Source organism: Electrophorus electricus, chromosome 20, assembly GCF_041902795.1.
Source record: "Electrophorus electricus isolate QZ-2024a chromosome 20, ASM4190279v1, whole genome shotgun sequence".
NCBI classification, from domain to species: Eukaryota; Metazoa; Chordata; class Actinopteri; order Gymnotiformes; family Gymnotidae; genus Electrophorus; species Electrophorus electricus.
This window is the reverse complement of record NC_137516.1, coordinates 11,501,483-11,515,000: the sequence shown is the minus strand read 5'-3', so window position 1 is coordinate 11,515,000 and position 13,518 is coordinate 11,501,483. Positions and strand designations below refer to the sequence as shown.

Sequence of the window (13,518 nt, the reverse complement as noted above, 5' to 3'; positions counted from 1 at the left end):
ACAGTCCGTGTGAAACACAGTGCTCGCGTTCTTATGTCTCAATAGTTTTTGTCTCACTGCCCTCCTCCTCCTCCTCCTCCTCCTCCTCTTCTTCTTCTTCTTCCTCCTCCTCCTCATCTGTATGCAGCTCCAGCTCTTCCCGAGTGATCATCTCAAAGTCGTTCCCATTACTGTGCTGAGAGCCCTCATCCTCTCTACGGTCACTGTCCGTTTCCGAGAGGCGCTCTCCCTCCACTACTGCAGCTACCTTCATCTGGTCTTCGTCTTCCTCGGCATCCTTCTTCTCTATGTCGGATTTGTCCTCACTGTCAGACTTCTGTGCTCTGGTGGCATCCGAGCTCTTGCCATCAGCTTTCTCTGCACCAATTTTCTTGGCGCTTGTGCGAGTGCCCTTGTAGTCGTGTGTGTAGAGTGGCCGGAAGGAGTCTACGAAGCCCACATCTGCTGTAAGGTTTGGCAGAAACCAGAAGTGATGCCGTCCTCCCGTCACCAGCCAGATGATTAGGAACAGAATACAGCGAGCTGGGGGTGCAGGGAAAAAATGTGGCAACCTGCTCAGAAAGAATATCGGGCGGCACCTACAAAACACTTTTCTCCTCCTTTTCTCTAATAAAAAGTGCCTCTCATACGTAGACTCACTGGTCACTTTGTAAGACACAGCACATGCATGTTAGAGGTGTACAAAAATCTGTTGTCATGTAAAATTAATCTGCCACCCTCTATACACCCTTTTATCTTTGTATTCTCGTATACTGTCAATTGTAAATGCCGTAAATGTAAGCTAAGTGCCGTAAATATCGCAAGAGCTTGCATTTTTTAAAAGGTAAATTTTTCCTTCAGGAGAAATTGATGTCTGTAGGCTCTAAGTATAAGAAAAAACACTGGCATTTCCTCTTTTATGTGTTTTCAGAGTTTGCCAGGTGCGAGGCTAAACCTAGAATGACCCCAGCTTCAACATAAACTTCCCACTGCCAGGCACTGGAGTGAGAGGACAGAACCCAAAACTCAGGACATCTTTTTCAATGCACAAAAGGTATCCACTGAAGCACTTGTAAATGCTGAGAAAATGCAAGTCATCTTAGATTACCAAAACAATGCATCATTCACAAGAAGACAGTTTTGACATGTTAAAGAATATTATTTGTGCTGGAGTTGCTGATATAGCTAGAAGAGCAGCAACAGCTACATCTAGTAAAGTTAATAAATTAATTTATTTAGCGCCTGTTACAACACAAGTTGTTACAGCTTTCCAAATGTATGAATTCAATGCCTAATGATCAAGCCAGAGGCGACAGTGGTAAGGACAAACTCCAGTCATTAAATAGAAAACCATGCAGGCCTTTACCTACTTTAATCAAGTGTAGTTAAATATCTAACAACTGAGCTGAAATCCCAACACCTAAAACAGCTTACCACCACAAACAGAAGATGTCTACAGGCAGGCGGTCCCTGTCTTAGACCCCCACACAACATGTGTGTAAACAGTGCAGTGGTCCTTGCTCACAGACGCTGACCTGGGTTATTGCAGGTTATGTCAGCACCATGCACAAATCAAGAGAAGTCCTCTGAAAGAGTGTCTTCAAGAATAGACATACAAGAAATATCCTTGTGAGAACATGTACAGAGCAAAAGAACTTTAGCTGTAAGAGACAGATGAATCTACACAGCTTCAGAAGACAACAGAAGAAAATATTGTTTGACAGGACTGAGAGGGAGAACAATGCTAATGTACAAATCTTTGAATCTCTAGCAAAATGACAAATTTCATTGGATGATTTCCTATGATTTTCACTACAGAGGCTGGCCTATGGCCCTACTCAGCATTCTAAAGAAGGGGCTATGGAATTATTAGTAAAATTATTATGAGTAGTAAACATCACCATGCTACCTTAAACATCAAACTTGGAATAGAGCTACAAGAGAGACAGACATTGCTGTGGACCTAAATGGAAAGCCTTTTTCAAAGTTACCCTTCAATGGAAAGCTCACAATAATTCAGCTAGGTTGGCCAACTCCACCTACAACATTTATGTATATAGTTTCTATAAGACACATGACGCATACATGCTACTTTTGCCAACTGCATTTGCACTGCATTGTGAGGACTGCTCTGCTGTATAGTTACAGCACTGCATGGCAGCTCCTCAATAGTGAAGCCATCTTGATCGTCCCCTGGTGGCCGGCTGCCAGAGTTCTAAGAAGTGCTTGATTTGATATGCAGTGAAACATGCATTTTAAATGCCAATATTGCAGTCAGTGACATTCATTTAATTGTGGTAAGCCAAACTCATGATCAAGATTAATTCTCAATTAATCATGTAGCCTTAAAGGGACATAACCATGCCATTGAAGTGGCTGACAAATGGTATAAGAGTACAAATACTTGTAAACAGTCCTCCTTTTCTTAATCTATTTGTGGGTTAAGAAAAGCTGCCCGTAACAGTGAGAGTTTGGTATTGGCAACAGACACTTTGAAAGAGATTTTGGTGTTGATGATGATCTTAAATGATAGTCACAGAAAATAAAGGCATTAAATGTTCTCAGAAGGGCACAAAAGATGTTGGCACAGTCCCACATCAAGCTCCATAAGATAGCCTCCAACAAAGCAGAGGTTCAAGAACGTACAGGGAATTCAAAGGCATAAAAGATTATATTTTATTGGCCAGCCTACCAATTCAGAATATTCTGGGTGGTAGTTGGAACATTGCAGATACATTTAAGTTCAAGGATCCTGAAAGTCAGAAGCTTTAACTCCTTGTGGGATGCTCTCAAATATGAAAAACCTGTTTGACCCTTGACTTGACCTCTGTCAGAACAGGCTGGGATTCTCCACTTCTTGATAGCAAATATGAAGACTGGAGATGGCAGCAAGACCCATTGCAAGCACTCTAGAATCTGAACACGCCTATGTATGATTGTCCATTTTGAACACTCATTACACAGAGATTTGCATCTTTTCAGATGCCTCAGTGGAAGTGATCACTGTAGTTGCTTATTTGACAGTGAAACACAAAGAAACAAAATCCAGCAGACCATGGTTCATGCTCAGTGCCAGCAGGTTGCCTTAGGTTTATGGAGGAAAGTCGATCTATTGAATTAGAACTTTTAAGATTCCAAGATCATTCAAACTGATTGAACCAGAATCTGACAGGGAGTAAAAGCACTTTCCACCACCTTTTTTGATCATCAACTAGGTATAATATGTTTTGAGAGATCTGGAGATTTCTAACAAGCAATTCCTCCAAATGTCTGAGCTTTGTAAAATGCATATGGAACTCATTTAGGCTGTCATCTTTTTAAAATGCATCTCAAACAAAGTGAGAGCAGAATTAATCATTATAAGAATGTATAATGAGGTACTCAGAATAACATGTATTCAAACAAATATCCATCTCTGTAAGCTTCATGCTATAGTAGATGGCAACAGGCCATATCACTCTGAATTAAAGACATTGAATACATAAAAAAAATTAAACCAATCATTCCAGGAAAACACCACATTGCTGCCCTGCTCATTCACCATGACCATGAGAGTAAAGCATTACAGAGAGCACCATTAAATCTAGAGATATGTGGATAGTGTGAGGAAAGAGAAGTATAATCAATGAGCTTGTCAAGCTTCCTCAAGGCTGTTTATATTTAATCCTACAGTTGATTTTTAATTATATAAAAACTGGAGAATAATGTAACTGTCCATCTGATCCTGTATTAATTTATTAATTCCATTAACAGCAGTATCAATAAATAATATTATTTAGAAATAAGTCCATCCCCCCCCACACACACACTAATACCAGGTTGGATTCCCTTTGGCCTTCAGAACTGCCTCAATACTTTGTGACATAGATTCAACAAGGTGCTGGGAACATTCTGGTGACTGAACGCCATTTAAGCTAAGATCCATGCTAAGATCCTATGGGATTTCCAGATCCAGACTGACAAAATGGTAATGGCTAACCAACCTGACATAGTAGTAATGGACAAACAGCAGAAGAGAGCCGTAGCGATAGATGTAGCAATCCCAAGTGAATGCAACATCAGGACCAAGGAACATGAAAAGCTCGAGAAATACCAAGGGCAGGCAACAGTGGTTCTCATGATAATCAGAACACTATTGGCTGTGACCCCCAAATTTGGAGAATATGGGTCCAGTAGATCCCAGAAACATCAGAGATCTCCATTCAGAAGAGTACAGTCCTGGGAACAGCTAAGATACTATGCAGGACCCTCAAGAGCTGAGGCATCTGGTAGAAGGGGGGGGAAAAAAAAAAAAAAAAAAAAAAAAAAGACTGCCCGGAGGAGGTCGAATGGGGAATTGTGTATGTGTGTACAGAGTATAGCCCAGTTTATGACCACAGCATACAAGGTATTATTTGTGTGGCAGACCATTCTCAGCACACGATAGTTGTGGTGGTATCAAGGGCAGCAGTAATGCTGGAGTGTTTGTGCATGTTAATGTCACTAGTGTGTAGTGTGGTCTGCCAAAAAAATATCCAACAAGTGGTGGCACCAGGGTGAGAAACTGAGCATTAATGAATGGCTAAAGGATATGAACACAAATTTTGCATGGCAACAGATTACAGCACACCTACAAGGTGTTTCAAATAAAATGGCTAATTTCAAAAGTCTCAAGTCTGTTCATCAACCTTTAGAATCTCCTGGAGAAATGCTGCCTGGATTCACTTCTTTGCACTTGTGTTCAAGTTGGTGTGTAAAGCTTAGTGTCTCACACCTTTGTAACACACTGAACTTCTGGAACTCACTGCTTTTGCCACTGCCAATTTGGGAAGAAGAGATAAAATCTCACCAACAGCAAGAAGAAGAATGCTGGCGACGAAGCAGCCAGCAGCAACACTCAGGTAGTACACTCCCACTCTCATCTCCGCAGGCCACAGGGGAAACAGAGTGGCAGCAATCACAGCAATCACTGTGACACACACACACACACACAAAGAAATATATATAAATATAACATACATCACAGTCACACACCAACACCTAGACCCAATTACAAGTGATACACACTGCTCAAGGCTTGTTATTCTAAACTACAGCTAACAACTGTGTAGCCTGCTTCTTCCACTTACCACTGTACCAAAAAAAAAAAAAAGACAACATCTAAGGTGATTTTCCAATTTATATCATCCTGTGGTGATATCCAATAGCAGAAAGCATGTTAAGATTTGTGCCACATGAAAGACACTGAGGCGGTAAAGTAACAAAAGATATCAGACGCCCCCGCTTACCTACCTAATACGAGTCCCATGGCAAAGGTTTTGAAGTGGACTGGGTCATAAATCCAGACATACACCTACCAGTGAAGAGTGACAGTCAAAATATTTACAATGGTCACTTTCTGATTATCAGATTCATTTTTACACTGAACCAATACAGTCTGTAAATTGCATCATAAATGAATAACATAGGATTTAATCCTAACCCTTCTTTTACCTCGTTTCCATCTAGAAACAGCTGCTCCTCATGAGGCTCAAGCTTAAACTTCTTCTTAACATCCTTCTTCTTTTTTGGTGATCCTGGTTCATCATCCTACAAAGGCATAAGGCATAAAAATCCTGTGCTCCAGAGCTTTCAAGGTCTCTTACATCAGTCAAAACATTTTTGAAGAAAACCATTAAAAACACAAAGCTTACAGTCTTTTCCTTTTTTGCATCAGGAGACTCAGAATCCTTCTTTTTGTCCTTTTCCTTTTTGCCTCTTTTCTCCTCCTCTTTACTGCTATCACCTTTAGCCTTCTCCTTCTCTTTCTCCTTCTTTAAGTCTTTATCAGGTTTCTTCTTCATCACCTTTAGAGCTCGGTGGAAGAACTGCTTCTTCAGAAGCCTAGTAAGTGTTAAGACACATCCAACACATTTCCAAATGAAGACTTAAACACTACTGCACAAGTTATGTGCTGAAGACAAAAAAAATGTGTTTTAGTCATGATTTGTCAACTATCACATTTGTCAAATACATAAGCCATCCAGAATGTATATTTTCACTACTAATGTAAAAAGTTTCAAAAGCTTACCAAGTTGTGTATAATGCAAAGAGCTGCAGGAAATACCTGTTGCAGTATTCCACCACTGACTCTCGGGTGGTGAACAAAGCATCCTCACTCTTCTTTGATTTGGCCCATTTTGATTCAAGAAGAAAGTCCACTGCTTTAGAGGCTGTTCCACAGAGTCCAACATTTAAGTCAATAAGATCAAAGATAAACTGGTATTGAGACAAGAAACATCTTTAAGATTAGGAATTTTTTATGATTTGCCTTTCTTTTGTACAGCCACAAAAACCAGAAATGCACCACTAACCTACAAAGTAGTCTACCCGATGTCCCATCATGTTGGTGGACTTTGTGGGACAGTTAAACCGTAAGTATTTGGCCACTGCCTTCTCCTCCTTGGTAGGTTCACTGACCTCCTAAGGGGGGGGGGGGGGAAAAAAAAAAAAAAAAAAAAAAAAAGTCTCCAATTTTAAACAGGATTCTAATGACCGGGCTTGCCAGGTCTTATTAGCAACTGATGAATATGAAGCTTTCCACTACATTTCCTTTAACATTCACTGTCTCTTACTCCATTCTGCACACACATTACACAGTAAAGACTAACCCTGCAAATCAAATTTTCATATAGAGCTGAACTAGAATCTTGTGCCTCAGTAGAAAAATAAGACTGAAAGACTGAGTAAAAGCAGGATGTCCTGCATCAACACATCTCCTTTATACAGTCAAGTATCGCTCCTCACTTTGCTGAGGCTTAGATAAAGTCTATAAAAAGGTCATAGAGATTTAGCAAGATGATGAGAATGAGAAAGCTTATCAATTTAACAAAGATAGAAATTTGATTTGGTTTACATAATTGAGCAATATGGAAAAGGAGTACCCAATAAAGAACCCTGCATAACTTTGTAAAACTATGACAAATCTGCTCACTTTGTGATTAACAGAATTGCACAACATAAGCAAAGTATATTATTACTATACTTTAAAATATTGCTAGTGTGTTGTGCTAAAAACACGGGTGAACATTTGAACCACACTGAGTGTCAGCATACAAACTACACAAAATAAAATTTCTTGTGTGAAACTGAGAACTAGTAATTCTTCCCAAACAGCAGAAATTGTATTGTATGCAATGCCTTACAGTGCTAACCTAAATGTATGTAGCCATCAGCAGTTATAGTATGACCTTTTGTCTTTCCATTTATTTTATTGTAACTAATTTTATGTTGATACCTGGACAAGGAGAAATTCATTGTACACTTGTTACAAGGATAATAAACAAGGATCTGATTCGAAAAATGTTGCATTAGCGACACCAAAATACCACAGGCAAGATTACAATAATTTGTTCAAGTGACCGTGTGTTTCAACCTGTTGCGTCACACGTTTTATTACTACTGGACAAACGGAAAACACCACGTAGGTGAACGTTTCAGTCACTAGCCTTATATTGAGAGAAGCCACTACTGCCTAGACGTAATTGTCGCTGTATTACAAATACAACCTAGGAAGTCAATATAAATGTCCATCTGAAACCAAAAAGGTACAGGAAATATTTCATCCGCACAAGAGATAACATCGCTAAATAACGGACATCGGGCGGAGGAAAAAACGTGACTCTGATCAAGTGGTATTTTTTCAGTTTCCGACATGGAATTTGGCTCCATATTGTCATGCCAGCTAGCTAGATTTCTTACTAACATATTGACACTCATTGAACAGATATCCTGAGCATCTACAGGCCACGATAGTTTGCCGCGTGAAATAAAAAACTGACTTTGGCTTCTCACAAAGTCGCTAGACTGCAGATTCATTCAGATTCAGACTGCTAACATTAGCTAAAATTTCCAGCTTGGTTAAGTATCGCTAGATAGACAACATCCTTGCTTAAGGCTGGTAGGAACCATAGAAAGTAGGCGTTCACAATGCAGTAGCAAAAGGACAGCTAGCTACCTAGCAACTAATGTGAAGTCACTTTATTAAATTATATAGCTGTTGGTTCTAAGTCATAAACCAAACAGAAAATTTGTAGCATTAGCTAGATAACGTTCAACGCTTCCTAGCAGGGGTAGCTCATGCTAGCTAGCCAACGTTAGTGGTAAACATTTAATGTATTTCTCATATTCTAAAGCATTGTAGTGAAAGCCATCTACAAAACCACTATATTATTAACAGTTCAGCAATATAAGTTCCACAAAAATCATCCATGAACTTATTAATTTAGCTACACTTACTTGGACTCGCTTTTTATGTCTCCTGCGCTCTGCCATGTTCCAAATTGCGCTGCTCAATATGGTCACGTGATTACAGACGTATTGGTATAAAAAAAAAAAAATCCCGCGATAACACCTTCTTGCAACTGTTTAAATTCTTTTTACTTCGTTCACTTCAACTCACTCTCCCGAACTTTCTGTGCACGTCATGCCTACGCAACTGACTACTTGCTAAAGGAATTGCTGTTTTTTTTTCAACAGAACACGTCCCCTTGACTTCTTTACCACTACGGTAGCCGGGAAGGCGCATCAAGTGGAAAAAATGTTCCGCAAATACGAGAATGGTATGTCTAGACCGGAGACAGCTCAAAAATGGGTGGGACAAAGGGGCGTGCCAACATGTATTAGCACGTCGCGTTAGTTTATATGGCTAACTTCAGCCTGTTTCAGTGTGTTTGGTGGGCTTTGTGAAGTGAAGTTTCGCTGTTTCACACACTGTTTAGCATGACTAACGACTAGACATTAAATTCTTTTTTATTTTAGCTATATATACAGTGTGTAATGTACGATCAGTGTTCAATTTTTTGTGTGTTAACCGTGTTTTAATAAGCACAACTTAATGGACCTCCCTGAAGATTTTATATGATCTTATCTAATGCAAAAATGTATATATGAGTTAAAATGAAAATAACATGTTCATTTCTTAAAAAATTACAAATTCAAGTAAAAAAAAAAAACGACATCGCACCGGATATTCCGGAAAGTTACAGAGTGATGTCACTGGTGGACAAGAGTGAACAACACCACGATCAAACACCATTATGATTGACTTGAACTGTGAATTTTTGGGCAGACCACGCTACACACCAGTGACATTAACACACATAAACACTCCAGCTGATACCACCACAACTACCATGTTGTGCTGAGAATGGTCTGCCACACACATAATACCTCATCAGCTGTGGTCCTTTGACCACATCTCTCTCTCTCTCTCTCTCTCTCTCTCTCTCTCTCTCTCTCTCTCTCTCTCTCTCTCTCTCTCATATATATATATATATATATATATATATATATATATATATATATATATATAAAATCAAACCGCATCTCTCAGAAAAGCATGAATTCCACTGCCTGTTAATTAGAATACAAGTACAGTTCTCTTGTCCTTTATGGTCATTGGGCTCTTTTGGTGCCTAGTTTCTAAAGCCCAAACGAGCTTTTTTCAGGTCTAAAACTGGCTTTCATGTTCTTTATCTGATGTACCAAGTAGAATAGAAGTACAACCAAGACTGGTAGCTCAGTGCTTAAGGTACTTGACTTGTAATCTGAAGGTTGCTGGTTCATGCCCCACCACTGCCAACTTGCCATTTTTGGACCCCTGAGCAAGGCCCTTAATCCTCAGTTGCTCAAGTTGTACTCAGTCATAATTGTAAGTTGCTTTGGATAAAGATGGCAGGTAATGTAAGGTGTGCATGCATTGCAGAGAAGACTTTATTTTCACCTTTGTTTTTGGCAAAATGAGCTTCCTACCAGCATCAGTGCAGAACTTCAGACCTTCATCAAACTTTGCCTTCTATCCATTGGACACATAGTATTTCTGTCCAACTTTTTTTAAGTGTTGAAATTTGTAGCTAAAAATAAATTAGACATGCAGCATTATTGAACACAAGTGAAGTGCCTTTCATTATGTTTTAGCTTTCATTGCTTTTTTCATTTGCTTTTTGGGTCACCTTCCCTTCTCTATTGTAGTGAATCTGACTTTGAGACCTTGCAGTTCAAACTGATGGGATCTGATCAGGTGATTGTCTGCAGTCCCTGTGAATGCATACAAAAATACAGCAGTGACAGATCAGCAACAGCATTCACAAACACTGCAGAATGCTCTGTGTGTCTGTGCTGTGAACAGTAGCATATTTCAGTCTCAGTTTCTGCGCAATGTACTGTTGCCAAATATCACAACACTGGAACTTGAGAAAACTGAAAAACTGTATAAATAATTAGGTGAAATTTGCCTGAGTTTGCCCTTATGTATTTGTCTTACTTTCTCTTGACCCTTTCCTCCTAGACTTCCATTGTCACATCAGTGTGCCTGTCCTCTTACTGTCTGTGGAGTGGTGTTTTACTCTTTTGTGTTTGGAATGTGTGTGTGTGTTCACCTGGTGGACCCGGGTCCCCTTTCTATCCTTTTGGTCCAGAAGAACCATCTTGACCTCTCTGACCTTTTGGTCCTCTTGGCCCTGCTTTACCTGGATGGCTCTGAACACTCAGTCCTATAATTAGAGCAGTCACTCATCAGAAGCTTCACTACTCATTTCCACCTACCCTTACTTATTCACTCATTCACTCATTCTCTCACTCACTCTGTCATTCCCTCAAACCTGGTTCTGCCTTCTGTCCTTTGAGTCTAGCAGCTCCTTCTTTCCCATCCCTCCCGTTCCTGTCAGGAAGGCTGTTGTGTCCAGGAGTGCCTGGAACTCCAGCAGGAGCAGGACAGCTGAGAGTTTGACTACCTGCAGTCTCAGCTCCACCAATCAGATGCAGCTCAAACTGCAGCAGCAGCAGAGCTGGGAAGAGCTAATTTAAGAGCTGACCTTGAAAAACTGCAGGGTAATTTTTGAAATCCTATTTTTGACTATCCTTTTGCACAATTGTTCTTGCAATGCAAAATTCAGCAAACAAATATACTGCCAATGTTCCAACTATGTTCTAACTAGTCTTGCCATACAAATCCTCAAGTTTGTTTCTGAGATCTGCATAAGATACTTAAAAAATTATGTATTTTATTTCAGTGTTTTAATTTTGCTTAGAGATTCTGAGGTTAGAGTCTTAATATTGGGCCATCTTTGGGTTGACAACAAACACTTATTAGATCACAGCTATTGGTATTTTAATCTGTGTCTGTAGCTGCTGTTTCAAATGTGATTTTTCTCCCCTAGCCATGACAATACCTTCAGCTGTTTTTAAAAAAAAAATCAAAAACAGTTAAAGTCTGTTGTAGCTAAAGACCAAACTTTATCCCTCATTGAAGGGCCTTGAAAATAAAAAAAACAAAATTTTAATTTTAAAAGAGGTATGTAAGTCAAAAAGGATTAAATAGATTACTTATAGTCTATATTTAAAAGTATCAGTTTCTATATCTAAATCTATATGTTTTGTGTATATCTAAATCTATATGTTTTATGCCAGTATGCTGTGTCCTTCAAATAGGAAGTAGTTGAAAATCATATCCTCACACAGAAATAAATTAAAGGTAATGACACTGTGTAATCCTTCATATTACCAATTATGAAGCCTCACAAATTTAACGTCTAAGATGTTGAAACTGAAATCTCTTTGTAAGAAATTAAATGAATAAAACTAAATTTGCACAAAATAAAGACATATCAGAGACTCGTGTGTTTCATCAACAGGAAAAGCTGTGATTTAAGCAGACAATAGTAATCCAGTTAGTGTAAGTTATTGACAGGACTACTCATGCAAATGAGTTTATGACAAATGGTTTTACTGATGCTAGGGGTATATGTCAGTTATAAGTGAAAAAACAGGTGAAGGTCAAAGCCAGTATCGAGCATAGAACATAGAGCAAATTCCAGAAAGTTAATAGATATAGGCAGTGTTCGACACAGATAAATCTGAAAACAAGCAAACATCCAGAGGGACTAAAACTAGTACAAGATACAGGCTGTGTTCTAAACACAAAAAAGCCAATCCAAAACCAACACTTAGTATGCAATGAAAACATGCCAATACCTCACAAAGAACTGGACAACTGCATAAATACCCTAATTAGAACAAGTGTATCTGTTTTAATAAAAGTTTGAATTACAGTTTGTGCAATAATGAGATCAAAAGGCATCACCATGTACTCAAAGTGGTGGTCATGAAAGCAGTCTTCCACTCATTGCCAGGTTTTAGCCTAATCAGATTATATGCACTCAGCAAATCTCATTTGGTGAAAATCTTGGCTTCCTGATAGAGCCACTGGGATCAGAGGTAGGAGGTATGTGTATTTTTTTTATATTTAATTAAAGGCCCTATAGCCAAATGGAGGGACGAAGGTCACCATCCATTTTATTTTATTTTTTATATTTTACAAACAAAAACCCTGATGCTAAAGGTGAAATAAAGGGTTGAATGAAGCCCAGGTCCAGTGCCTCTTGTATTTATGTTTTATGCTGAAATAAAAGAAATCAAGGTAACAGTATAAAGTTAGAGGTAAGTAGAAAGACTTGGACTTCAGTCTTGTAGATGTTGCACTCACCACATCAGCATGTGAAACTTGTTGCTGCTGTCCAAGTTAACGTGCAGATCTATGATTACCGAAATGGTAGCACTGCAAAAGGTGCCATTGATGACCAAAGTAAAGACAGAGACCCTCATGTCTTCTCCTCTGTTTCTCAGCTGGGCAGAGACTGCACCTCCTTTTCGTCTTGTTGAATCCACTCTCGTTCGGGAATCTGATGCTGATGGTTTTGACCGGATCTCCTGGATTTATGGTCCTTCAATAACTGGTCCAAACATATAGCCTGGGTAATCAATTGGTCGAGATTAAGACACTTGTCCTTGCAGACAAATTCTGCAATAACCTCCCTGAAGGCCATTCCTGAAGGCAACGTACAGCTCATTCCAGCTACTCCCTGTTTCCAGAGTACAAAATTCTGTGGCATATTCAGACTCAGGACAACTGCATTAACATAATTTCTGCAGCAATTCCCCACATGCTCTGCTCCCACAAGTATGGTCCAATACTGCACTAAGCTCAGAAGTGACTTGTTCATATGTATCGGCCTGAATGTTTTACCAGACTGCAGTGTCCCAAGCTAATGCTTTGTCAGTACAAAGCTGACTTATCTGGTTTTGTTTTTCTTACTTTTGTTGTTGTGATTTTTTTCTGCCATTTCCACCACTCTCTGCAGTGCCTTCTTGCCCACAGCTAAGCAGCCATCATACCACACTGAGATGCAGTATGACAGAATGCTCTCACTTGTGGCTTTGTAGAAGGCCACCAGCAGCTTCCTCTCCATGTTATTCTTTTTGAGGACTCTCAGAAAATTGAGTTTCTGCTGTACTCTCAGAAATGAGGACTCCCAGGAATTTGAAATTGCATGCTCTTCACACCAACCCCATTTATACAGAGTGGAGCCAGTCCTCCATCACAGCCCCTTCTTCTGAATTCAAGTATGATTTCTTTTGTCTTTGTGGTGTTCAGTGTCAGGTTATTCACTGAACAACACTGACAGTCTATACACCTCATCTCTATATGCTGACTCATGCCCTTCAGTCCCTCATATCGACACT

General features: G+C 39.4%; 2 protein-coding genes and 1 pseudogene across 3 annotated transcripts in view; 1 reads left to right on the top strand and 2 right to left on the bottom strand.

Moving 5' to 3' along the window:
* The window catches only part of nadkb (NAD kinase b), a 16,709-nt gene extending 16,446 nt beyond the window's left edge, over positions 1 to 263 (top strand). Inside the window, exon 13 of one of the 2 annotated variants that reach the window (XM_027020873.3) lies at positions 128 to 263. The gene's annotated coding sequence lies outside the window, so the exon portion shown is untranslated. The remainder of the gene's footprint in view (positions 1 to 127) is intronic. The other variant, XM_081703122.1, reaches the window with a different exon arrangement.
* The window catches only part of sec62 (SEC62 homolog, preprotein translocation factor), a 10,831-nt gene extending 2,459 nt beyond the window's left edge, over positions 1 to 8,372 (bottom strand). Inside the window, exons 1-8 of the mRNA XM_027020875.3 lie at positions 8,236 to 8,372; positions 6,312 to 6,420; positions 6,065 to 6,170; positions 5,652 to 5,841; positions 5,452 to 5,547; positions 5,251 to 5,311; positions 4,808 to 4,927; positions 1 to 522 (exon numbers count right to left, since the gene is read on the bottom strand). The exon at positions 1 to 522 is cut by the window's left edge and continues 2,459 nt beyond it. Coding sequence (XP_026876676.3) covers positions 32 to 522; positions 4,808 to 4,927; positions 5,251 to 5,311; positions 5,452 to 5,547; positions 5,652 to 5,841; positions 6,065 to 6,170; positions 6,312 to 6,420; positions 8,236 to 8,271 — 1,209 coding nt within the window. The 5' untranslated portion in view covers positions 8,272 to 8,372 and the 3' untranslated portion in view covers positions 1 to 31. The remainder of the gene's footprint in view (positions 523 to 4,807; positions 4,928 to 5,250; positions 5,312 to 5,451; positions 5,548 to 5,651; positions 5,842 to 6,064; positions 6,171 to 6,311; positions 6,421 to 8,235) is intronic.
* Positions 8,373 to 9,074: 702 nt separating this feature from the next.
* Positions 9,075 to 13,244, bottom strand: LOC113584137 (uncharacterized; annotated as a pseudogene).
* Between the last annotated feature and the right edge of the window lie 274 nt (positions 13,245 to 13,518).